Raw genomic sequence first — 22,474 nt, forward strand, 5'->3', positions numbered from 1 at the left:
AACCGAAGAGGGCATCCAAGTCTGAGCTCCCTGAGTCACTTTCCTCGCCCTAAATCCAGCCCTGCCGGGAGTCTCCCAACCCCCCCCAAGCCCCCCCCCCCCCCCCCCGCCTCCCTGCCCTTGGGCAAGTCCCCTGAAATCCCCTGGGGCTGCTTGGCTCTTTCCAGCTAGGGTGGGGGAGGTAGGAATATGGCCCTTCCCCGGGGTTTCCTTGAGTGTCCAGGGAAGGCGTGGCATCTGGAGGGGCTCAGCCTGTCCCTTGGCATCTCTGCGGCTCAGAGAAGGTCCCACAGTTGGAGCTCCTTCCCCAGGGCCCTGTATGTCTCTGTCTTTGTGGCCTGGAGTGTGGAGCGCTGGCCAGGGTGGGTTCCCACCCCTGCGGCCGGGCGGTGAGTAAAGGGGTGATTTTTGTGTCCTGCCTGCGTCTCTCTTCGCCCTGTGTCTCTCTGTCTCTGTGTCTCTCTTCTGTTTCTGCTGCTGGCTCTCGGGCCCCCGTCTCTGTCTCTGTCCCTTTCTCTGTGTCTCTGTGTCTCTACCCGCGCTGGCCTTTCTCATCCTTCTCCCTGTCCGCTTCCCCCTCCCGGGGTTTCCCCGTCCTTGTCCTCGCTGCAGCCGGAAGGAAGGACTTACAGTCAGACTGTTGTGGGAAAGGCCACGGGGGCGCCACTTCTCTCTTTCGAGGCCTCCTCTCCCACCCCTGCCCCCAGGGCCTCCAGAACCCCACGCCCAGCCACGACAGGTGAAGGGACCAGGGCTCCTCGGCCGCCTTGGCTCAGCTCTCCGCCGGCTCCACAAACCGGCCAGGGAGTCAGACCCGGGCAAGGGGAAGTGGAGGCTTTGACGCGGGGGGGGGGCTGTGGTTCCCCCTCTGTTGGGACCTGAGTCCCCTGGCTCCCCGAGGTGCTCCCTGCCCCAGCTCCTGACAGCAGAGCCCGTGGACTCATGGTCTCAAGACTTCTCCTGGTGCTCGCCCTCTGGGTGGGCGGCTTACCCTGCCGTGGGAGAGAAGGTACGTGGGACGCTCCGGGGCCCGGGGGGCTGGCGCAGAGGGACGCTGCCTGGGGACTGGAGTTGGACTGTCTACCATGGAATATTCTGGGCTGGGGTGGGAGCTCACCCACCTGTTGGATAACCCACGCGTGGGAGGGGGTTACCGTCCCATTGCACAGACGGGGAAACCGAGACACAGAGGACCAGTCCCACTGCAAAGTGGCACCAGGAAGTGGCAGCCGCAGCGTGGACAAAGGGAGAGGGAAAGAGAGAGGGAGGGAGAGACTGAGACATTTTAATTACATGCATTCATTCCATGCGCTTCTAAACAAAGCTGCTAGGAAGAGAGGCTGCGTGGAGACAGCTCCCTCCCACCGGGGCTCCCCGACACCCAGGTCCTCCCCCACCCCCAGTGGCTCCTTAAACCTCAGTTTCCCCATCTGGAAAATAGGCTAATACCCGCTGCCTTCGCAGGTTGTAGTGGAGGCAGCTGCCTTCCATGTACATATTCATTTGCTGCACAAACTTTTATTAGGCGCCTACTGTGTGCCCAGTGCCTCTGGCTGGCAGGGAGGCTGGGGCCGGTCTGCCTAGGGCTGGGACAATCCTGGGGGGGCTGGTTGGAAGCTCACGTGGCTTCCTCCCTCTTCACGGCCTCAGCAGCCCCCGCCCAGCCCAGGGTGAGGTGCCGGGCCTCTAGGTACCCAGTCGCTGTGGATTGCTCCTGGACCCAGCCGCCCGCTCCGCACTCCGCCAGGCCCGCGTCCTTCATTGCCACGTACAGGTCAGAGTGCCGGGGAGGTCTGACGCTGGGGCCGGGACCGCGGGAGGCCTAGCGAGCACCTTCAGGATGCCGGAGCGGCACGGGCCCACAGAGATACACTTCCTAAAATACAGCCTGCGGGTCACATGCAGAGTTCAAACCCTTCCAGAAGCCGCGTTTGAAAAGGAAAGAGAAGTGACGTTACTTCTAACATTTGACTTCTCAGCATTCCAAATATTTGTTTAATAAGATCGAATGTAGCTTAACCGGCTTACGGGCAGTTTCCATGTTTCGGTTCACAACAGAAAGTAATGTTATCCAGGGGGATTAAAGCAGGATCGTGTCAACACGTAACCAACACGTTGAATGAGTATTTTACGTTCTCTCGGTGCTAAGTCTGACACTCCACATGCCTTTTACACACAAAGCGCTTTTCGACTCACGTGCTAAACGTTCACTGGGAATTCTTGGTCTCTGATTAGATTTTATAAAATCTGTGGGTGGGAAGGAAGCCTCACCCACCTGGGTGGTCCAGTCCAACTCTGCCCTGTTATCTGACCGCCGGGAACTCGATCCTGAGTGTTGATAAAATAAATCGAAAGCCGCCCTTGGTTGCACCAGACACACTTCCAACGGCAGACGGCCACCTGTGGCCAGGGACTACTGCCTCCGACCCGGCAGTCAGAGCACGTGGATTGTTCTGGAAGGCTGTATGTGCAGCACTGAGCTTGTCTCTAGAGTCTGAGAATTCGGGGTCTCCAAACTCAGGACAGTCAGAATCTTATTATTTCAGAATCTGTGAGTCCGTGGACCTCGGAATGTTGGAATTCTAAGGCTGGAATGTTGACATTCCAGAAACCTGTAGTATCTGGACCCTAGCGTCTCCGTGTGGGACATTCCCCTGACCCTGGCTCTGCACAGGGTCCCTGATGTTGGGGTGACGGCTCCCTTGGAGTCATACAGCCAACAGCAGGATCCCAGCCTGTGGTCCCTGAATGCCGTCCACATGGGTCCGAGACACAGGCCGGCCCACGGGAAATGCTGAGGCCCTCACGCTGCCTCTGTGTGTCCAGGCTCGGCGTGGCTGCCCACGGGGAGAGCAGGCCCTGCCTCCAGCCAACCCCTGAGGCCACCAGCTGCACCATCCCGGACGTCCAGATGTTCTCCATGGTGCCTTATATACTCAACGTCACGGCGGTTCAGCCCTGGCCCAGCAGCAGCTTCGTGCCCTTCGTTCCAGAGCACATCAGTGAGTACAGACGGCAGCCAGGGCGTGGGGGGGAAGGGGGGGCGCCCTCTTGCTCCTGCCCCTCCCAGCTCTCACCACTCACCTCCTGTGCATCCATCCTGGGTCGTTGGCTTCACCTTTGCGTTTCTCCAAGAAGGTGCCCACTTCTCCCCACGCTGGGCCATGCCCAGCCTCCGGCTTCACTTGGACTGGGCTCAATCCCTCCCCGGTCCTGCCCTCCCAACAGTGGCCACCAGAAGGCACCCACGAGCACCCGAATCGTGTCACCCTCTTCCTTCCTCAGCCCTTCATAGCTCCCACCTGCCTGGGGCAAAAGCCCAAGTCCTCCCCAAGGCCCCCAAAGCTTTGCACGACTTGCCTCGTCCCCTCCCTGCCCTCCCCTCCTCCCTCTGTCTTCCTCCCTCACCTGCTCCAGCCACATACGCTTCCTCTGTTCCTCCAACACACCAGGCAGGTCCTGCCCCAGGACCTTTGCACAGCTGTGCCCTCTGCCTGGAACGCTCTTCCAGACCTCCACACAGTTCACTCCCTCACCTCCTTCACGTCAACTCAGAGGTCATCTCAGTGAGCCCTCCGAGCACCTGATTAAAGACTGCAGACCCTTATATGTTGCCGATATTTGCCTCATATTACGAAAGTCTAGTTGTCCCTCTGACAACTAGACATATAAGCGAGCATATAAGACAACATCATAGGGGCGCCTGGGTGGCTCAGTGGGTTAAGCCACTGCCTTCGGCTCGGGTCATGATCTCAGGGTCCTGGGATCGAGCCCCGCATCGGGCTCTCTGCTCTCAGCAGGGAGTCTGCTTCCCCCTCTCTCTCTGCCTGCCTCTCTGCCTACTTGTGATCTCTCTCTCTGTCAAATAAATAAATAAAATCTTTAAAAAAAAAAAAAAGACAACATCATAGAAGCCAGCAATTCCAATTCTAGCTGTCTACCCCAGAGAAGTGAAATTACGTGTACTCAGAAACTCGTTTGCTAATGTTCACGGCAACATAATCCATAACAGACCGAAAGCAGAAACAACACAAGGGTGCATCCGCAGATGAATGGGTACCCGAAACAGGCTCCGTCCATATTATGGAACCGTCATGAACAGGAGCGAGGCGCCCCCATGTGCTGCCCCCGGGGGCGGACCCCGAGCCCACGACGCTCAGGGAGGGAACCAGACACAGAAGGACACACGGGGTGTGAGTCCACAGGTGTGACACGGCCAGACCAGGCTCCTCCGTGGATGGGAAGGGGCCTCATGGGGGCTGGGGACAGGAATGGGGGTGATGGCTGATGGGGTGGGGCTTCTTTTTGGGGTGATGGAATGTTCTAGAGCTAAAGAGAGGGGAGGGTTGCACAACTCTGAATGTCCCACAACCACTGCACTATACGTTTTGACAAGGTGAGCTTTGCAGTATGTAAACGTCACTGCAAGCCACTCTTCTTGCGCTCTTGATCTTTCTTCCCTGTCTCAATGACGCATGGATTTGCTGCTTGTTTCTTGTCTTTTGCCCTGATGGACTGAGTGCCAAGAAGACGGGGTGGGGTTTGTGTTGGTCACTGCCGTGTCCCCAGCGTCCAGGACGCCGATGGACACTCAGTAGACAATAAATACATATTAGTTGATTGGACGAAGGAGCGAGCCTACGAGCCCCTGACCTTGCGTCCTGCTTGTCCATCAGTCAAACCGGACCCTCCAGAAGGCGTCCGCCTGAGCCCCCTCCCCGGGCAGCGGCTGTGGGTGCAATGGGAACCCCCCCGGTCCTGGCCCTTCCCGGAGATCTTCGCACTCAAGTACAGAATCCGATATAAGCATCACGGATCACCCCGCTTCCGCCAGGTGAGGAGGGCGAGGGGAGGCCGTGGGGGGGGGTTCCTGGGGAGAGGGGACAGTGCGCGTGGAGGTGCACTGAGACCTCAAATGCAGCCGTGGGCAACTCACAGGCAGCCCAGACCTGGGACTCCCGGCTGGACAGCAGACGGGAGCTCGAACAAATGCTTGTACACCCGTGTTCACAGCAGCTCCATTCACAGCAGCCGAAAGGCGGAAACTGCCCAAATGTCTGTCAACAGAAGAGCAGAAAAACACGTGTATCCACCCACGTGCGGGCTCCTCACTCGGGGGGACCAGGGGCGAGGCGCCGACAGGAGATGCCCGGGGATGGACCCGAGCCCACGGTGCTCAGGGAGGGAACCAGACACAGAAGGCCACACGGCCTGCGTTCATTGATTCCATTTATGGGAAACATCCAGAACAGGCACATCCCTGGACAGGAAGGGGGTTCTGACTGCCAGGGGCTGGGGAGGAGGTGGAGAGAGACAGCAGATGGGGACGTGACTTCCTTTTGGGGTGATGGAATGTTCTGGAACTAGAAGGAGGCGATGATCGCACAACATTATGAATATACTCAATGCCCCAGATTCTCCTTTTTCATTGGTCAATTTTATGTCATGTCAATTTCACCTTGACTGAAAACAAATACATTGTTTAAATTTTTACAAAGGAAAAGATACATACCGCAAGGGTAGTGCTGAGCACCTCCCGTGAGCTGTGCAGATGCGGACCCAGGAACTGCGGGCTTGGAGGGTGTAGGCTTCTGCAGCCTGTCCCACGGGACTTTCTGGGACGATAGAAATGTCCTACAAAAATTGGTCCTTGCTGAGCAAGGGCGATGTGGCGGGCAGCCAAGGAACTGGCTTTACGTTTGATCAAGTGTGCCTTCGTTTACTTTTAAATATTTTTGCAATTTATTTTTATTTTTATGCATATAAAGTTTTGTTTATTTGATATTAAAGATTTTATTTTTAAGTAATCCCGACGTGCAACATGGGCCTCACACTCACAACCCCAAGATCAAGAGTCACCGCCTGGCTGTCACTGTGGGGCAAGCATCCGACTCTTGGTTTTGGCTCACGTTGTGATCTCAGGGCGGTGAGATCGAGCCCCGCAACAGGCTCCGTGTTCAGTAGAATGGGCTTAAGATTTTCTCTCCCTCTCCCTCTGCCCCCACCCACCTTCCTCTCCCCCACGCGCCCGCTCTCTCTCAAATAAACAACAACAACAACAAGTCGCACATTCTACCAGCTGAGCCAGCCAGGCTCCCCTATTTTTTTTTTTTTTTTTTTTTTGCAATTTTTTAAATGGTGAGAATGGGGGTGGGTTTTTTTATTTTTTAAATTTTATTTATTTATTTTTAAAAATCCCATCTATTTATTTGACAGAGAGAGATCAGAGGTAGGCAGAGAGGCAGGCAGAGAGAGGGGGGAAGCAGGCTCCCCGTGGAGCAGAGAGCTAGAGGAAGGGGGCTGTGAGTCTGATGGGCTGGCGTGTACATGAGAGCCATGCTCCTGGCCGGTAGGTGATCTGTAAGGATCGGCGGACTCTGGAAGGGGCAGCGTCTCCCTGGTCACCAAGATGCGGCAGAAGCAGAACAGAGTATGCCGAAGACTTAAAAACAAGTTTACTGCAGCGGGTCAGGAGGGAGGGAGGCCGATCGCAGAGGCTGTGGCCAGGGCCTGGGGGGGGGGTGTGTTGGGGATGGGGGTCTCTGTGGTCCACAGAGGTGTCCTGAAATGGGTGGCTCGGGGGGCCGAGGACCAGGAAGGACCAATGACGTTGGGGGGGGGCGCACAGGTAGCTCGTTAAGATGGAGCAGGGGGCCCAGAGCTCCCCAGTCTCCTCGTTCCCACTGACCTGGCCCCTCTTTTCTGCTCTCAGGTAGGGCCTATTGAAGCCACATCCTTCACCCTTAGGGTTGTGAGACCCCAAGCCAGGTACTGCATCCAGGTGGCTGCTCAGGACCTTACCGACTACGGGGAAATGAGTGACTGGAGTCTCCCTGCTGCTGCCTCCAAGCCCAAGGGCAAATAGTGGGGCTTCCCAGTCCCCACCCCGCCCAGAAGAGGGGCTGGGTCCTTGACGTCCACCCCCCACTGCCACCCACTCAAGGACGGATGGGACCCAGCTGGCCTGGGTTCGCTGCTGCTGAGTTGCCGGGTAACTTTCAACAAATGACTTCGCCTTTCTGAGCCTCAGTTTGTCAATCTGTGCAATGGGGATGTACTTCTTCCTTTGACCGCAGTGCAGGGCCCTGTGAACTGTGAACCTGAGATGTTTTTTATTGTTTAACTAAAAAAATATTGTTGCTGGAATCAGGACTCCTCCTCCTTTCATTTTTAAAAAAGATTTTATTATTGGGGGGCCTGGGTGGCTCAGTCGTTAAGCGTCTGCCTTCGGCTCAGGTCATGATCCTGGGGTCCTGGCATCGAGCCCTGCATCAGGCTCCCTGCTCGGTGGGAAGCCTGTTTCTCTCTCTCCCACTCCCCCTGCATTGTGCTCTCTCTCTCGCTGTCCCTTTCTCTGTCAAATAAATAAATAAAATCTTTTTTAACAATTAAAACATTTTATTTATTTGAGAGAGTGAGCTCCAGTTGGGGGGCGGGGTGCAGAGGGAGAAGCAGGCTCCTTATTGAGCAGGGAGCGCGATGGATCCCAGGACCCTGGGATCATGACCTGAGCCAAAGGCAGACGCCTAACCCACTGACCTTCCTCCTTTCAGTAGACCCAGATGAGACCCAGAGGGGACAGGATGAAGTAAGACACACACAGCGAATCCCCACTCCCACGGATGGGGTCAGGGCTGGACCAGAGGCACATCCTGGGGCTGGGGGCAGGGTTCTGCCTGGGAAGGGGTGAGTTTAGCAGTTGAGTTCACCTACCTCTTGAAAAGCTGCCTGGGGGTGAGCCCCACTATGGGTGGAGGCAAATAGGACATGAGCCTGGGACAATTTCTCTTGCTGGGGGAGGGGGGGCGGAGAGCGGGGGTTGGGGGGGGCAGGACCAAAGCCACCAGGACTGAGGGCAGGAGAAAAATCCGTGGGCAGTTCATGGCCTGTGGGCGGACTCTGGAAGCCAGGAAGGTCAAGGAAACAGATTCTGCCCTGGAGCCCCCTCCCTTCCACTTTAGACTTCTCTCCGCCCCAGCCCGAGAGAGAAAGAAGCGGGAGAGAGAAAGCGCACCTGAGGGGAAGGACAGAGGGAGAGGGAGACTTCAAGCAGGTTCCACACTGACGCAGGGCTGGATCTCAGGACCCAGCGATCATGATCTGAGCGGACGTCCAGTCCCACACCTAAGCCACTGAGCCACCCAAACGCCCCAACTTTACACTCCTGACCTCCAAACCATAGCATAATAAACTTGGGTGGTTTTAGGACCTGCGAGCTGGCGGTAACCTTCCAACAACCACGGGAAGCTCACACGCCATTTTGGATGCCCACTGTCCCAACACTGCTCTGTTGCACGTGCAGGGCGGGTGGGTGCGGGAGCTGGGGTGCACGTGCAGGGCGAGTGGGTGCAGGAGCTGGGGTGCACGTGCAGGGCGGGTGGGTGCGGGAGCTGGTGCGTGCGCGTGCAGGGCGGGTGGGTGCAGGAGCTGGGGTGCACGTGCAGGGCGGGTGGGTGCAGGAGCTGGGGTGCACGTGCAGGGCGGGTGGGTGCGGGAGCTGGTGCGTGCACGTGCAGGGGGGGTGGGTGCGGGAGCTGGGGTGCACGTGCAGGGCGGGTGGGTGCGGGAGCTGGTGCGTGCACGTGCAGGGCGGGTGGGTGCGGGAGCTGGTCTATGAGTCTCTGCCCCGGACTCCAGGTAAACGTCGGGGAGGGCGTCCAGGCTGCTCCTCTGTGGACATGCGCAGTCCGTGGGAGCTGTCCCAGGCCCCCAGGTGCACGCTAGGGACACAGGAACACGCAGCCCAGCACACAGAGTAAACGCTCAATGACAGCCCCCGTGTTCGCTCCAGAAAGGAGTAAAGAACAGGGAATGTCACGAGCAGCCGCCACGGCGCGCCACGAAGAAATTTTTGTGAGCAACTGCTCACCTCTAGGGGGCGCAGGACCTCCCCCGAACTTCACATCAGCCGATCCCCGGAACCTTTGTAGCAAACTCTCGAGGGTGCAAATCGGAAGGGAAGGTAACCGGACTCGGACCTTGACAGGCGGGGACCAGAGCCAATGAAAGGGGGCGTGCTACGCTCCTACCAATAATAGAGCGGAGGAAGTGACGATAGCGGAAATACAAGGGCGGGTCAGAGAAGTTCGGAGAACACCGAGCTTAAGCGTTCTTCTCGTGCTTGAGAGACAAGTAGGAGGCAAAGATGTCGGAGCGAAAAGTTTTAAACGTAAGTACTTTGTGACTAGGCTTTCTACCCGGGGCGGGATACTTCGGAGCGCCGGCCTAGGTGGGTTTCCTGTGCTCTCCTGTTGGAACTTTTATCTCTTCGCCAACGGTCTTCCGCGGGGCGGGGCTTTCAGACACCTCCTAATCACCTTCCGTGAGGGGTGGGCCCTTGCGCTCTTTCGGGGCGGAGCTGAATACGCTTGCCCCAGCCCTTCTCCTGATTGGGTGTGCCGGAGGGAGCTAGCCAGTCACGTCCCTTGGGGGTGGGTCCGCCCCGCGGTATTGCCGTTCGCTCCTCCTCCAGGCGCCTGAGGCCCCGCCCCCAGGGTCCCGGGGTCGCGCCCCCTCCCGGCCGCCTCGGCCTCCCCCGACTCTGTTGGGAATCCGGTGGGCTCGGAAGGCGGCATGCGGCCCCCGAGCTCCGAGTGCCTGTGCGCGGAGCCCGGGGGCGTGTGTGCTCCGCGTCGGGGAGTGAGCGCTCCGTTGTGGGAGTGTGTAAGCCCCGCGGGCCGGGCCAGGGGCCCAGGTGTGAGCGGCCGGGCGGTGCGGCTCCCGCGGCTCCGCGCTCCCGTCTGTCCCGCACTCGGTTAAGGGTCCGGCGCCGGCGTCCTCACAGCCCGGGGCAGGTGCTGGACTCCGTGTCCGCGGGAGTCCTCCGGCCCTGGCGACCCAGCCGACAGCCGGCTCTCCCCGTCGGTTCCCGGGGCTGCCGCGCCGGCCCCTGCTCCTCCCAGCGTGCAGGCGGGCAGGCCCGCTGAGGCCCCGGAGGCGGGGGATAGCCCGGGAGTGGAGGACTCGAACCCAGGCCCCCGGCCCTGTAACCCGGTCTCCTGACCTCCGGACCTCGCTGCACCCCCCAGAGCCGTGTCCGCCCCGGGGCTGTTTCCCCTCTGTGATGGGGACCGGTCGCTCTGCCTCCACGAGTCTCTGCAAGGGTTCTGTGAGGCAAGAGTTATGAAGTGCTCCGTGCGGGTGCTCAGCACACGGACTGCTTTATTTTTGGATTTTCCGCGGAGCTGTGTTCCCTGATCCACACCTGCCTCCTGCGGGTCTCCCCGCTCAGGCTCCCCTGCGGTGGGGGGGGGGGGGGGACGCAGCTAACACCGCAGCCTCGTCCTTGGAATGGCTGGCTTGCCGGCTAGGACCTTGACTGGCACCCCGGGACTGGAGTCTCAGGATGGTTCCCCGCTTATGCTCTCCGTATGAGCAACGCGGATCATGCGGAGTGCCAGCCCTCCTCCCGGGTCTAGAATGTTGGAAGCTGCAAGGCTGTGAAAGCCCCAGGCTTCCTGTGAGCTTCTAGGAGACGCCATCTCCCATGTGCGGTCATCTCGCTGGGGTAATTAACACGTCCTGTGTGATTCGGGGGGAGCAGACTCGGAAAGCATGTGCCTGGTCTCCTGGACCCGTTCCCACACACCTTTTCCCTCTGCTGACGTGTCCCTGTATCCTTTCACCATAGTAAGTGGTAGCCAGAAGGACGAGTGTATGCGGAGTCCTAGGAGCCACAGGGTGGTCCCGGGGACCTGGGCACAGCTCCCCAGAGCTCCTCCCTCTGCCTGCTTCTGTGCCCGGGACAGCTCCCCTGACACTTTCACTTCCCACAGAAATACTACCCGCCCGACTTTGACCCGTCAAAGATCCCCAAACTCAAGCTCCCCAAGGATCGGCAGTACGTGGTGCGGCTGATGGCTCCCTTCAACATGAGGTGAGTGCCCCTCCCCACGTGGCCCCTCACGTGGCCCCTCACATCATTTGTGGCAGACACACCCGGTGCCTGACATCCCCAGAGAGTGGCTCATCCCTGGCACTGAGACATCGACCCAGCGAGTGCAAGACTGTGCCGACCCTCCCTTTCCTCCCAGATCAGGATTAACACCCCTAACTCTGAGCCCCCAGCCAGTGTCTGCCTCGAGATCTCGATTGTGGGTTATAAGTGTGAGTGCAGAGATGGGACCCTGTGTACTCATTCCCCACCTCCAGCAGGCACACTTCTTCATACCCCAGGACCTTTGCACAGGCTGTTCCTTCTGCCTGGATCATTCTTCCTTCTGCTCTCACCTGGCCAGCTCTTCACCCCGCAGGTCTTGGCTTCAACCCCACCCTCTCAGGGACACCTGGCTGGCTCAGCTGGTTGGCCCTCTTGATCTCAGGAGCATGAGTTCAAGCCCCACGTTAGGTGTAGAGATTAATTTAAAAAATAACAAGTTCTAAAGATACGTGTTTCCAAAAACTATTTTAGTAAAATCTGAAAAAAACCCTCACTCCCCGAGAGTCCCCTGTGACCCCCTGTCTGACCCCTTCCATAACTCCCTCTCCCTCACCATCCTCAGATCTTGGCCTTTGTACGGCTTCACGATTACCGTGTCTTACAGATTCTGAGCCTTGTGCTTTTTTCACGTTTTAGCGTGTTGAAGTCAGAAACACCCGGTCATCCGACCCCTCGTTCTGTGAAATTCAGTGTGTGTTTGCCCATCATTGGTCCATTTTTCTCCTTCATTCACTCATTTTTAAAATTCAGCAATCCTTTTGGGCACCTGCTGTGTGCCAGGGCCTCGGCGACACAGGGGACTCTGTGGGAAACAAGATACCCACCGAGCGCCAGCCAGGCCACTGCGAGTGTGTGACGGGCGAGTCTCAGCAGGTCTGGGTCGTCTGGGTGCTTTCCCAGCAGGGGGCCCCGGGGCCAAGGGCCAGGCACGTACTAGAAAGAGCGCTCCAGGCTGGGGGAACCCGAGACAGGCTGCCTCAGGAGGGAAGGAGCTCCCCGTCCCGGGGGGTATGCCAGTAGCCACCTGCCAAAGTGCCAGTGTGCCAGAATGCCAGCAGGAGGAACCAGGGTGCTGGGTGGCTCGAGTCCCTCTGCCCCGGCCCACAGGTGTAAGACGTGCGGAGAGTACATCTACAAGGGCAAGAAGTTCAATGCACGCAAGGAGACGGTGCAGAGCGAGGCCTACCTGGGCCTGCCCATCTTCCGTTTCTACATCAAGTGCACGCGATGCCTGGCAGAGATCACCTTCAAGGTAGACACCAGCCCCGCCGGCGGGTCCTTCCCCCGGGGCTCCCTGCTCCCGGCTCCCTCGCCGTCTCCCTCCACGGAGCTCCCATGTCGCCCCACGCCCAGGAGACAGGCTTGTTTCCGGCGGCCTGATGTGCAAAGGCCCGGGTGTGCAACGACACGAGATGCAGGGCGCGGACCACACAGCAACGTGGGGCGTGGCCGGCCATGTTCACGACCATGTTGAGAATTGGGGGGAGTGGCTGAGGACCTTACGTTCTGCCAGAATTTCTTTTTACCTCTTTTCCTTTTGGGTATAAAAAAAAGGACATTGAGGGGCGCCTGGGTGGCTCAGTGGGTTGGAGCCTCTGCCTTCGGCTCGGGTCATGATCCCAGGGTCTTGGGATTGAGCCCCACATCGGGCTCTCTGCTTGGCTGGGAGCCTGCTTCCCTTCCTCTCTCTCTGCCTGCCTCTCTGCCTATTTGTGATCTCTGCCTGTCAAGTAAATAAGTAAAATCTTTAAAAAAAAAAAAACACTTAAAAAAAGGACATTGAAAGAATTACATATTTTGATTACTTTTTTTGAAGATTTATTTATGTATTTGAGAGCGAGCGAGCATGTGCACAAGCTGAGGCGTGGGAGGGGCGGAGGGAGAGAATCTCAAGCAGACTCCTTGCTGGCCGTGATCCCGGCGAGGGGCTTGATCTCACCACACGGAGATCATGACCTGAGCCGAAATCAAGAGTCAGATGCTCAACCGACTGTACCCCGTTCCCCACCCTGGGCGCCACTATTTGGGGTCCCTTTTTTTTTTTTTGACAGAGACACAGCGAGAGAGGGAACACAAGCAGGGGGTGTGGGAGAGGGAGAAGCAGGCTTCCCGCTGAGCAGGGAGCCTGACGTGGGGCTCGATCCCAGGACCCTGGAGTCATGACCTGAGCCGGAGGCAGACGCTTAATCACCGAGCCCCCCAGGCACCCCCATGAGTACTCTTTTAAACATCTGTAGTGAGATGGGGTTCACGTACCACGTACGGTGTCTGATTCGGTGGCGCTTAGTGTGCTCACAGAGGACTAAGCTGACCCTGTGCCCAGTTCCAGGAAATTTCCGTCACCCCCAAAATGAGCCCCATAACAATTAGCAGTTGGTTCCTGTTGGGCCCCCCCAGGAGCCGCCCCCCCACCCCACTCTCCGCCTGCAGACGTGCCCCTCACGATGGTTCTCATGCAGGGTGCCCTGCGCCCTGTCCTCGTGCACGTTTCCTGCTGTGGTTCCGGGTTCCCCCTGACCATGGCGTGTGATGGGGCTCCTCCTGCCTCACGCTTAGTCACGTTCCCGCGTGGGAACACACCACGTTTTACACCGCCCACTGTCCCCTGGATGGACACTTGGGTCCTTTCCAGAAAATGATCTTTTTTTTCCTGAATGGTAACGATATGTGTGTGTTTTTACGATATTTACAATTTTACGATGTAAATTTACAAATATATACGAATTTTTAAAGACTAGAGGAACTCTGGCAAAACGGTACAGATTGGCTCTCCCGCTGAAGAACTTCGGGCGATTGAGTAGCCGAGGCTGCACGTGTGGGTCACAGGTCCCTGCGCCCGTGCGTGGTGGACACAGAACTCAGAACTGCGGGGCCGGAGCTGGAAGTTCGCCTGCTGCTCCCGCCGCCCGGCCAGCCCCGAGCCTGGAAACAAACTCTAGGGAGGCGCTCGTGCGGTTTCCGGGACACGGGACCCCTGTCGTCCTCGCACGTCCTCCTCTAGTGATGCGCTCCATATCGGGGCTACTTCCCCACACACGGCAAGGCGGCAGGGCTGGCACCGAGGGTCCCGCCTGCCCCTCACCTGCTTCCCCTCCTGTCTACACCCTCCGCGGCCCGCCGTGCCTCTGTCTCTGTCACAGCGAGAAACCGACCCTGAACACACCATGTGGCTTTCCGTATTTCCCCTGATGCTGACTCTGCGCTCCAGGGTCTCATCTGGGATGCCAGCTTTTTACGCCCTCTATTCTAGAAGTGCACGTAGGAGCCCGCTCCGTACGTACCTGATACGTGATCTATGAGTACGAGAAATCGTGAACACATGCGCGCTCACACAGCAGACAGGAAGACGGGGCACGTGCAAAGGCCCGGAGACTTGCATTCGCAGTGGGGCGGAGGGAGGCAGCGGGCAGGTGCAGAGGGGTCTGAAGTTTTGGGGAAAGAGGACAGGGGCACTAGAAAGTAGTGTCCAACCCAGGCAGTGAGACAAGACAAGCGGGGCGGCTGGGGGGGTGTTGCGCAGCGTTTGAGTGTCCCAACTCTTGGTTTTAGTTGAGGTCCTGATCTCAGTGTCATGAGGTCAAGCCCTGTGTCAGGCTCCATGTTGGGTTCGGCCCTCGGGGTCTGCTTGAGATGCTCTCTCCGTCCTCCTCAGCCCCTCTGGCTCATGCTCGCTCTCACTCTCTCTCTAAAACAAATCTTCAAATAAAAAAAAAGACCCGGAAGGGAACAAGCAGGAGTGAGGCACGGAGAGGAGGTGCTCAGGCGGCGGCTGTTGGCCAGCAGGAGCTTCTTTGCTCAGGGCCATAGGACTGACGTCTGCCCGTTCTCCCTTGCAGACGGACCCCGAGAACACCGACTACACCATGGAGCACGGAGCCACACGGAACTTCCAGGCGGAGAAGCTCCTGGAGGAGGAGGAGAAGAGGGTCCAGAAGGAACGGGAGGACGAGGAGCTGAACAACCCCATGAAGGTGAGGCCAGCGCCTGCTGCCTGCGCCGCTTCCTGCCTCGGGCCCCGGGCAGGGCGATGGGGTGGGCAGGTGTGGTCCGCAGAGCCCTGAGGCGGTCCCAGGAGTCCACCCCCTGGCCACACGCCCCGTGCAGCCCCCAGAGCGCGCGTGCAGGAACCTCACACCTGCGATCAGGTGGTCACATTGGGTCACGGTCGACCTCGGGAGCGGGAGGCTGTCCAGCAGGCCGGACCTCTCACTGGAGCCCTTCGTCTGGGTCTAGAGGACGTTAGCGGAGTGAAGGAGCCGGCCTAGAGCGGGGGCCCACGTGGCAGGGAGCAGTGGGGGGCCCCGTCAGTAGCCAGCAAGAACGCGGGGACCTCAGTCCACAGCCAGAAGGAACAAGACTCTGCCAGCAGTCGGAGCGAGGCCAGGCCTCGGGTGAGACCCCCAGCCCCGACTTCAGCCTGCGGAAGCCTTGTCGGAGAACCCAGCCACGCTGCACCAGGCCCATGACCCACACCGGCCAGGGGACAGCGAGATCCCTGTGGTTGTAAGCTGTGGAGCTGGGGACAGACTCATGCAGCCGGGGAGAACAAATACGAGGGGGCAGGAAGTCAGACTTGAGAAGGCGAGGTGCTTCCTGCGGCCGGCTCCCCCCAGTTTGCACAGAGGACACCCATGACCGGTGGCTATGAAGACTAGAAGCATGGAAGGAGACGTTCTCTTGAATGTTTCCTGGCTGTGTGACCTTGGGCAAGGCACTTGGCCTCTCTGGGCCTCAGCATCCTGGTATACCAAATGGCTTCAATGACTGGCCTTAGAGGTTGTGGTGGGGCTTAAGTGAGTTGGTACACGGGAGACTCTTGGGACGGGCCCAGCACGTACGCAGGAATCCCTGCGTGCTGAAACTCTGACGCCCTCTTCAAACAAACCGTCCTCTTCCGCTGGCCAGTTTGGTCGTCTTTCTCGGAAATGGAATGACGTCTGTGTTCCTTCCGGCCTGCCCCACCCCTGTAAAGCCCATCCATCCCTGGGCCCTCCAGGCCGCTCCTGACTTTTCTGAGCCCGCATGTCGGACCTGACGCGGGGATCTCTGCAGCCAGCGGGGCGGCAGGGAGAGACGCAGGCTCTGCCGAGGGGACTGTGTCCCCGCAGCGGCCTGCATGGTCGTGTCCGTCTTGGTCCACCCACATGACCACGGGGGCTTATGACCTAAGTTACCCCAAAAGTGCAACTTTACAAACATTTCCTGAGCTCCCAGTTTCTGGGGCTCAGGAGGCCCAGGGAGCTGAGCTGGGTGGTTCGGGCCCAGGGTCTCTCAAGAGGCCGCATCTCTTGAAGGCTCAGCTGGCCACGTCTTTGCCACGGAGGCGTCTGCACCCCCGCATGACGTGGCACCAGCCTCCCCAGAGCCAGCGATCCAGAGGAGCCGGGAGGATCCACCATCCACCCGTGATGGGACGCGCTGTTGTCCCATTACACCGCACTCGCTGGGAGCGGGTCCCGGAGTCCAGCGCGCACTCACGGGAAGGAGAACAAGGCTCTGCGTTTTCAGGGACACCAAGAGAACTGGGGACACACACTCGAACGCTCGGGACTGCCGCTTCCCTCTGGCCGCGGTTGCAGCGGCCCCGAAGAGGCCGGTGCGGGCTTCCTACCCGTGCCTCAGAGACCCGGGCTGGCGTTGTCGCAGGGATGGAACTGCCTCACGCTTGGCCACCTGTCAGCCTGGGGCCCGGCGCATTGTGATTGCTCAGACTCGTTTTTAATCTTCGTTACTGTTATTTTTAAGTAAGCTGCGCACCCAGCGTGGGGTTCGAACTCCAGGCCCGGAGATCAAGAGTCGCACGTTCCCTAACGGCCAGCCAGGCCCCTCCCCTTAGTTTTTACTGCTGTGTCAGGACGGAGCTGGAGCTGGGCGGGACACCCGGTGGTGCAGCCTCAGCAGACCGGCCCCCCGCCCCCCGCCCCCCGGTCCCCACGCCTTGCTGCTCTGAGCTGGGAAATGGGTGCAGCAGGGGACGGGGCAGGGGGCCCCGGTGCAGGTGCCGTGGGTGTGGGTGGGTGTGGGGGCTCCTCCCCCGGCAGGTGCCGCCCCCCACCCCAGCGGTCCCAGCAGCCGCACGGAGGGGCTGTGGCCCCGCACACTGAGCCTGGGTCCTGCCCGCCAGGTGCTGGAGAACCGGACCAAGGACTCGAAGCTGGAGATGGAGGTTCTGGAGAACCTGCAGGAGCTCAAGGACCTGAACCAGCGGCAGGCCCACGTGGACTTCGAGGCCATGCTGCGGCAGCACCGGCTGTCGGAGGACGAGCGGCGGGAGCAGGAGCAGGAGGAGGACGAGCGGGAGACGGCGTGAGTGCGCCCGGCGGGGCGGGCGGCGTCCCGGGCGCTCACAGCCTTGGCTCAGGCCTCTGCCTGCGGCGTCCTTCCGGGTCTTCGTGGCTGCCTCGGGCGGCCCTTCTGCGGGAGCCTTTCCCGTGCTCCCCCACATCTCTCTTCCTCTCCCGTGGGGTCTGTCGGGGTCACCAGCCTCACCCCCCAGGTTTGATGATTCGGCAGGGGGTTCCTCAGACCAGGGCCTGCTGTGTCCACACTTGCCGCAGGGCACTGACCGCCCTGGAACCCTCCCGCTGCTTCCCCGTCTCCGTCTCATCGCCTCCTTCCTCTTCCGGAATCTGAACCGGGCCGGTTTGGCTTCTGGGTTCCCAGGCGGGCGGGCGGCGAATAGCGCAGAGCGGAGGGCGAGTCCTGGTGGAGCAGCTTCGGAGCACCAGGCGCTGGGTGGTCCTGGCCGCAGCATCAGTCAAGGGGACTGTGGTGTGGGGAGCTCCCAGCCCGGGTTCCGGCCGAGGCGGGCCGGGGCCAGTGGCCAGTGGCCAGCACTTAACTGTGCCGCCCTGGGTGGCCAGAGAGGATTGTGGGGAGTGTGGGGGCCCCTCACTGCCCCGCTCACTCCTGTGGGGGGCGGCGATCCCACAGGGCCTTGGTGGAGGAGGCGCGCAGACGCCGGCTGCTGGAGGACTCTGACTCTGAGGAGGAGGCGGCGGCCCCTGCCCCACCGCGGCTGGCCCTCCGGCCCAGGCCCACCGCCATCCTGGAGGAGGTGAGTGTGCCTGCACACCCTGAGGGCTCTGAGGGGCGGCAGAGATGGGGAGCTGGGCCTGGCACCAGCGGCCAGAGACCGACTCTGAGTCGGCGGGCCCGGCTGCTTGCCAGGATAGCCTTGTCTCCGGAGTCTGCAGTCGGCCAGCCCCTGCTCAGACGCTGAGACGAGCAGACCCCCAGACTTGGAGACTTAGGAACACGGATGTGTTTTTCGGTCCCCATAACAGCCAAGGGGTGACTGCCAGGACTTGCAGGCTGCGCAGCTCCCAGCTCTCAGGGACCCGGGCTCTTTGCAGCTTGTCTTTCTGCTCTCTTCTGGAGCGTGGGTCCCAGCTCTGGGGTCACGGCTTCTGGCCAGGGTGGGGCTGGGAGGGGAACCCGCCGGGGACCAGAGCAGCGGGACTAGTGAGTTGCAGGGGCCCTGGGGGCTGGGGCCTCTCGCTGGCCCCGGGCTGGCAGCAGGGAGCAGGGAGGAGCGTCTGGCAGGCGGACTGAGCCAGCACAGCGTCTCATCCAGGGCGGTCAAGGCCACGGTGGTGTGTTAATCGAAGACAGGACATGAGAAAGGACAAGTAGCGGTCACGCCAGACATGTTTTATTTTCACTCCTACGTGTTCGTGGCCCGTGCCAGCCAGACGCAGGTTCAGCCGCTGGGTAGGGCCCAGTCACGCTGTTCGGACTGCATGGAGGTGACGTTTCTGTTGAACAGTTGTGCTCAGCCACTCAGAATGGCATCAGGCCCAGGCAGCGTCCTGCTCTCGCTTCTGTTGGCCTGGGGGTGGCGGTGGGGGTGGGGGCGCCCTCACCGCTTCACCTTCACATCCTAGCCAGGGGCAAGGGCCCGGCCAGGGAGGACAACGATGGTCAGGGCTCCGGACGACGACGGTCAGGGCTCCGGACCCACACAGTCCATTGGCAGTGGCACGCGTGCCATTGGTCAGAGCCCAGCCACCCGAGCACGTTGTGCTGCAAAGGAGGATGGGAAATGTAGTCTGGGTGGGGGGCGCAGTCCTGTTCCCATGAGGCTCCGTGACTGTCCCAGGAGAATGGCCCTGGGGGTTCTGCACGTCCATGCGTCACTCTCAGACACAACCGAACATTTTTCTTGAGGCGCTGTCCCCTGCTGACAGGTCTCACACTGTATGAAATAAACCGCCCCAGAATTGTCTAAAATTTCTTCTTTTCTTCTTTCACGCGGAATGAGATCGGAGCCACCGTGAGAGCAGTCCGGGTTCCTTTGCTGTGCCCTACCGTCCCCCCACGCATCTGTCCAGGTGTCTTCCTGGCCCCTAGCCTGAGGACACGCTTCTTGTTTTGTTTGCACTACACGGTTCCGTTGAGACCTCCCAAAGCCTTGCCATGATGTCTTCGGGACCCTGTCCCCTTCTGCGCCGTGGTGCCCGCGTCCACAGTTTTGCTTAGTGGCAGTGCGTGTTGCGGGCGGACGCAGGCCTGGGGAGGAGGCTCACGAGGGCTAGTGCTGGCCCGCCGTGGGGACCACGTGGGTCATTTCAGAAAGCGGCAGCTGGGATGGCTGGTCTCTGCAACCCACTGGACCACATCTGTCCCTGTCCATGCTCGCTCGAGGGGTCCGGCCGGTGCCCAGGTGGCCGTGTGTGGCCACGCACCTGCGGGGTCCCCCTCCGGCGCTCCCTGCTCCAGCCGAACCAGCCCTCTGGTGTCCCCACTCCAGGCCTTGACCTCACGCTCCCCTGCTCGGAGCATGGTCCCTCAGTCCCTGCTTGTTAACTCGTCCTCGTTCTGGTGGCCGCCCACAGCCCCTCTCTGAGGAGACCTGGCCCAGCCGCCTTATTGACTGGCCACTGTTCCCTCAGCTGTCACACCACACCGAAGTCTTTCTTCGTTCACACCACTTGTCAGGACAGACGCCCTGTCGATCTGTTCGCTGGTCCGTCCTCCCTCCTCCCTTGGATGGTGGCCCCGGAGGGCAGCGCCCCGTCCCTCATGCCCCCGGCAGCTCCAGCTCCCAGCTCAGACAGGACCTCCTGAGTCCCGCGGATTCCGGTTCCTGTTTCAACCTAAAACCGATAAAAGGGGTCCCTGCCCGTATGGTTGAAGTGCTGGTTGGAGATGGGCCTGAGCCCCTCTCTGCCTCCCCCTCGCTAGTCCCCAAAGTGGGAGCCTCCATTTTCCCTCACTCCATCAAACACATTGGTAGCGCACCTTCGTGCCAAGAGTTGTCTGTGGCACGGGGGACCCAGCCGTGAACACGACAGGAACCCCCCGCACGGGTGAGGGGGTTACGTACCGAGACAGTGGAGGCCACTGAGGCGTGGACATGCTGCACTCGCTCGATCACACGCTCCTAAACTGTAAAGAAAGGTTTCTCAGAGGAGCTGACGCCGGGGGGGGCAGTGAAGGATGAGGAGGAGTTCACCAGCTGCCTCAGAGGAAAGGGATTGCAGGTGGAGCGACTGGCGTGGATGAAGGCCCAGCGGGGAGAAGGCGCGGTGCGGTTCGGGAGGTGGAAGTGCGGGGAGGCCGGAGAAGGTGGGATTGGGGCCGGTTCACCCACTCATGTCCCCCCTCACCTCCAGGCCCCAAAAGCCAAGAGGAAGGCGGAAAGCTGGGAACGGAGTGTTGGCACCCTTGGCAGCAGGCCCCAGCTGTCGGGCCTAGTCGTGGTGAAGAAAACAGACCTGGGTTGCAGCCCCCGGCAGGGCCTGGCATCACCCACCTCCCAGGGTAGGTGCGCACCCCCCAACCCCCCACGCCCTCCTGTGACAGGAGCTCAGTGCCTCAGAGGGCCACCAGGTGGTAGCCGGCCCCCCTCTGCGGTTTTGGGGGTGGGCGGGGCCATCTGAGTGGTGGGTGGGGGGAGCGGTGCGCCCCCAGCCGGGGCGTGGGGTTGAGGCCAGGTCGGCCAGCGCTCCTCTCGCTCCTCTCTCACCCAGGGCCCGTGCGGAGCAGCAAAGCGGCTGAGCCTGCGCCCCGGTTGCCCGGCACCTCCTCCCTGAGCCAGCTGGGGGCCTACTCGGACAGCGAGGACAGCAGCGGCAGCAACTGAGACCCCAGGCCCTTCCCCAGGTCAAGGTCCCGCGTCCAGCGCACCAGCCAGAGCCACGCGTGACTGGACGAACCCAGAAGTCCTCCGCGGCAGGCAGGGCCAGCAAGGGCTTCGACCAAGGGACTCGGTTCTGCCCTCTCCCCCCACCTGCTGGCCCTCGGGGACCGCGGGGTCCCCCGCTGACAGTGCCGCCCTCCTGGCCCTCCGTTCTGGGCCGTGGCATCCCTGGGAGAGCTCTGGGCTCCCGGCAGGCCTCTGTGGTCCCCACAACGCGGCTGATCCGGCCTCTTGGCTCTCGGAAGCTGAGAGACAGTAAAGGTCCATTGATTGGTGGACGTCTGGGGGGATTTGTTACGAAGCACTAGATCGCCGGGCCAGCCGCTGGTCACGTGCCGGGAAATCGATTCCGGAGCTTTCGTTGTTTCAAAGTTGCCCGACTCCGGCTGTGGAATAGTTCTCGCCTGCACCAGAGTGTTCTGGTTGAAGGTCCTGTGCTCCCGCCAGCCTCCTTCAGGTCTGACCCCCAGCTCTGCTCTCCCGCCCCCAGTCCCCCCCCCCCCCCCCCGGGTCTCCGGCCTCTGCCCTCCTCTCCCTCCCTCCCTCTCACATACTCACATTTGTTTGGCATCTGGGAATGCGGCTTTGTGCTTCTCCTGGCAGAGTTTGGGAGCCGAGAAGCCCCCACTTTGGGGATCCGCCTTCCTGCAGTGACTTCTGGGTGGAAGTGTGGCTGGGAGGCGGCAGCTGGGACCCAACCAGGCCCCCGGGTCCCCACCTCACCCTGAAAACAGGGCCCTGGGGGGCCCAAGTTCTGGAATGCAGATGGTGGCGCCGGCTTGGGCTTGCCGGTCAGTGTGTCCCTTCCCCCGGTTGGGCCCCCAGCAGCATCCTGTCCGTGGTCACCTTGGCGGTGGTGGAGTATTTACAGCGTGGAAGTCCGCAGGCAGATCAGTGCCCCCTGCCGGAGAGCCAGCTGTGGGCACTTCGCAGCCCGCCCTGCCCGCTTTCCCCGAAGTCAAAGTCAGCATCATCGCGCGCGGTGCCTGGGATGGGTCTGCTCAGACCAGCGGCTGGAGGAGAGCATCCAACCCAGGAAGCACTTGTGGGAGAGATGAGGAGGCCTGGGGCCCGGCTCGCTCTGATGCGTCCCCGCAGCCCGTTTCCTGAGCTCCCGTCCCTGGAAGCCCACCCTCCTGTGGCCATGTGTGCGTGCCAGCTGTCCCTGTTCTTTGCTGAAGATTGTGGATCCTGTTCTGAAACCCAGATCAGCGAACGATGATTGGCGGGCCAAAGCTGGCCCGCGGCCTGCTTTTGTGAATAAAGTTTTATTGGCACAGCAGCTTGCCCATTTGTGTGCGTATGAGTTACGGCTGCTTTGCTCCGCGGCGGCAGAGCCAACAGGTTTGCCATCGGGTCCCGGATGAGAAGGGCTGCAGCTCCCGTCTGGG

General features: G+C 60.5%; 2 protein-coding genes across 5 annotated transcripts; both read left to right on the forward strand.

Moving 5' to 3' along the window:
• The first annotated feature begins 230 nt into the window (after window positions 1-230).
• EBI3 (Epstein-Barr virus induced 3) lies at window positions 231-7,241 on the forward strand. 2 transcript variants are annotated; one of them, XM_045991354.1, is made up of 5 exons: window positions 231-1,009; window positions 1,651-1,774; window positions 2,827-3,002; window positions 4,677-4,834; window positions 6,713-7,241. In XM_045991354.1, exons 1-5 carry the CDS (start codon window positions 943-945, stop codon window positions 6,863-6,865), a joined length of 678 nt encoding a protein of 225 aa, XP_045847310.1. In that variant the 5' UTR covers window positions 231-942; the 3' UTR covers window positions 6,866-7,241. The 2 variants fall into 2 exon arrangements, with proteins under 2 accessions (XP_045847310.1, XP_045847312.1); XM_045991356.1 differs by having other exon boundaries at window positions 1,654-1,774.
• Window positions 7,242-9,058: 1,817 nt separating this feature from the next.
• Window positions 9,059-22,368, forward strand: YJU2 (YJU2 splicing factor homolog). 3 transcript variants are annotated; one of them, XM_045991732.1, is made up of 8 exons: window positions 9,059-9,169; window positions 10,776-10,876; window positions 12,047-12,191; window positions 14,776-14,910; window positions 17,064-17,245; window positions 17,873-17,996; window positions 20,557-20,704; window positions 20,914-22,368. In XM_045991732.1, the coding sequence occupies exons 1-8, from the start codon at window positions 9,146-9,148 to the stop codon at window positions 21,024-21,026; spliced, it is 972 nt and encodes a 323-aa protein (XP_045847688.1). In that variant the 5' UTR covers window positions 9,059-9,145; the 3' UTR covers window positions 21,027-22,368. The 3 variants fall into 3 exon arrangements, with proteins under 3 accessions (XP_045847688.1, XP_045847689.1, XP_045847690.1); XM_045991733.1 differs by lacking the exon at window positions 9,059-9,169 and adding an exon at window positions 9,553-10,507; XM_045991734.1 differs by lacking the exons at window positions 9,059-9,169; window positions 10,776-10,876 and adding an exon at window positions 10,885-11,949 and having other exon boundaries at window positions 11,988-12,191.
• The last annotated feature ends 106 nt before the right edge of the window (window positions 22,369-22,474 follow it).

This window comes from Meles meles, chromosome 20 (assembly GCF_922984935.1).
Source record: "Meles meles chromosome 20, mMelMel3.1 paternal haplotype, whole genome shotgun sequence".
Taxonomy (NCBI): Eukaryota; Metazoa; Chordata; class Mammalia; order Carnivora; family Mustelidae; genus Meles; species Meles meles.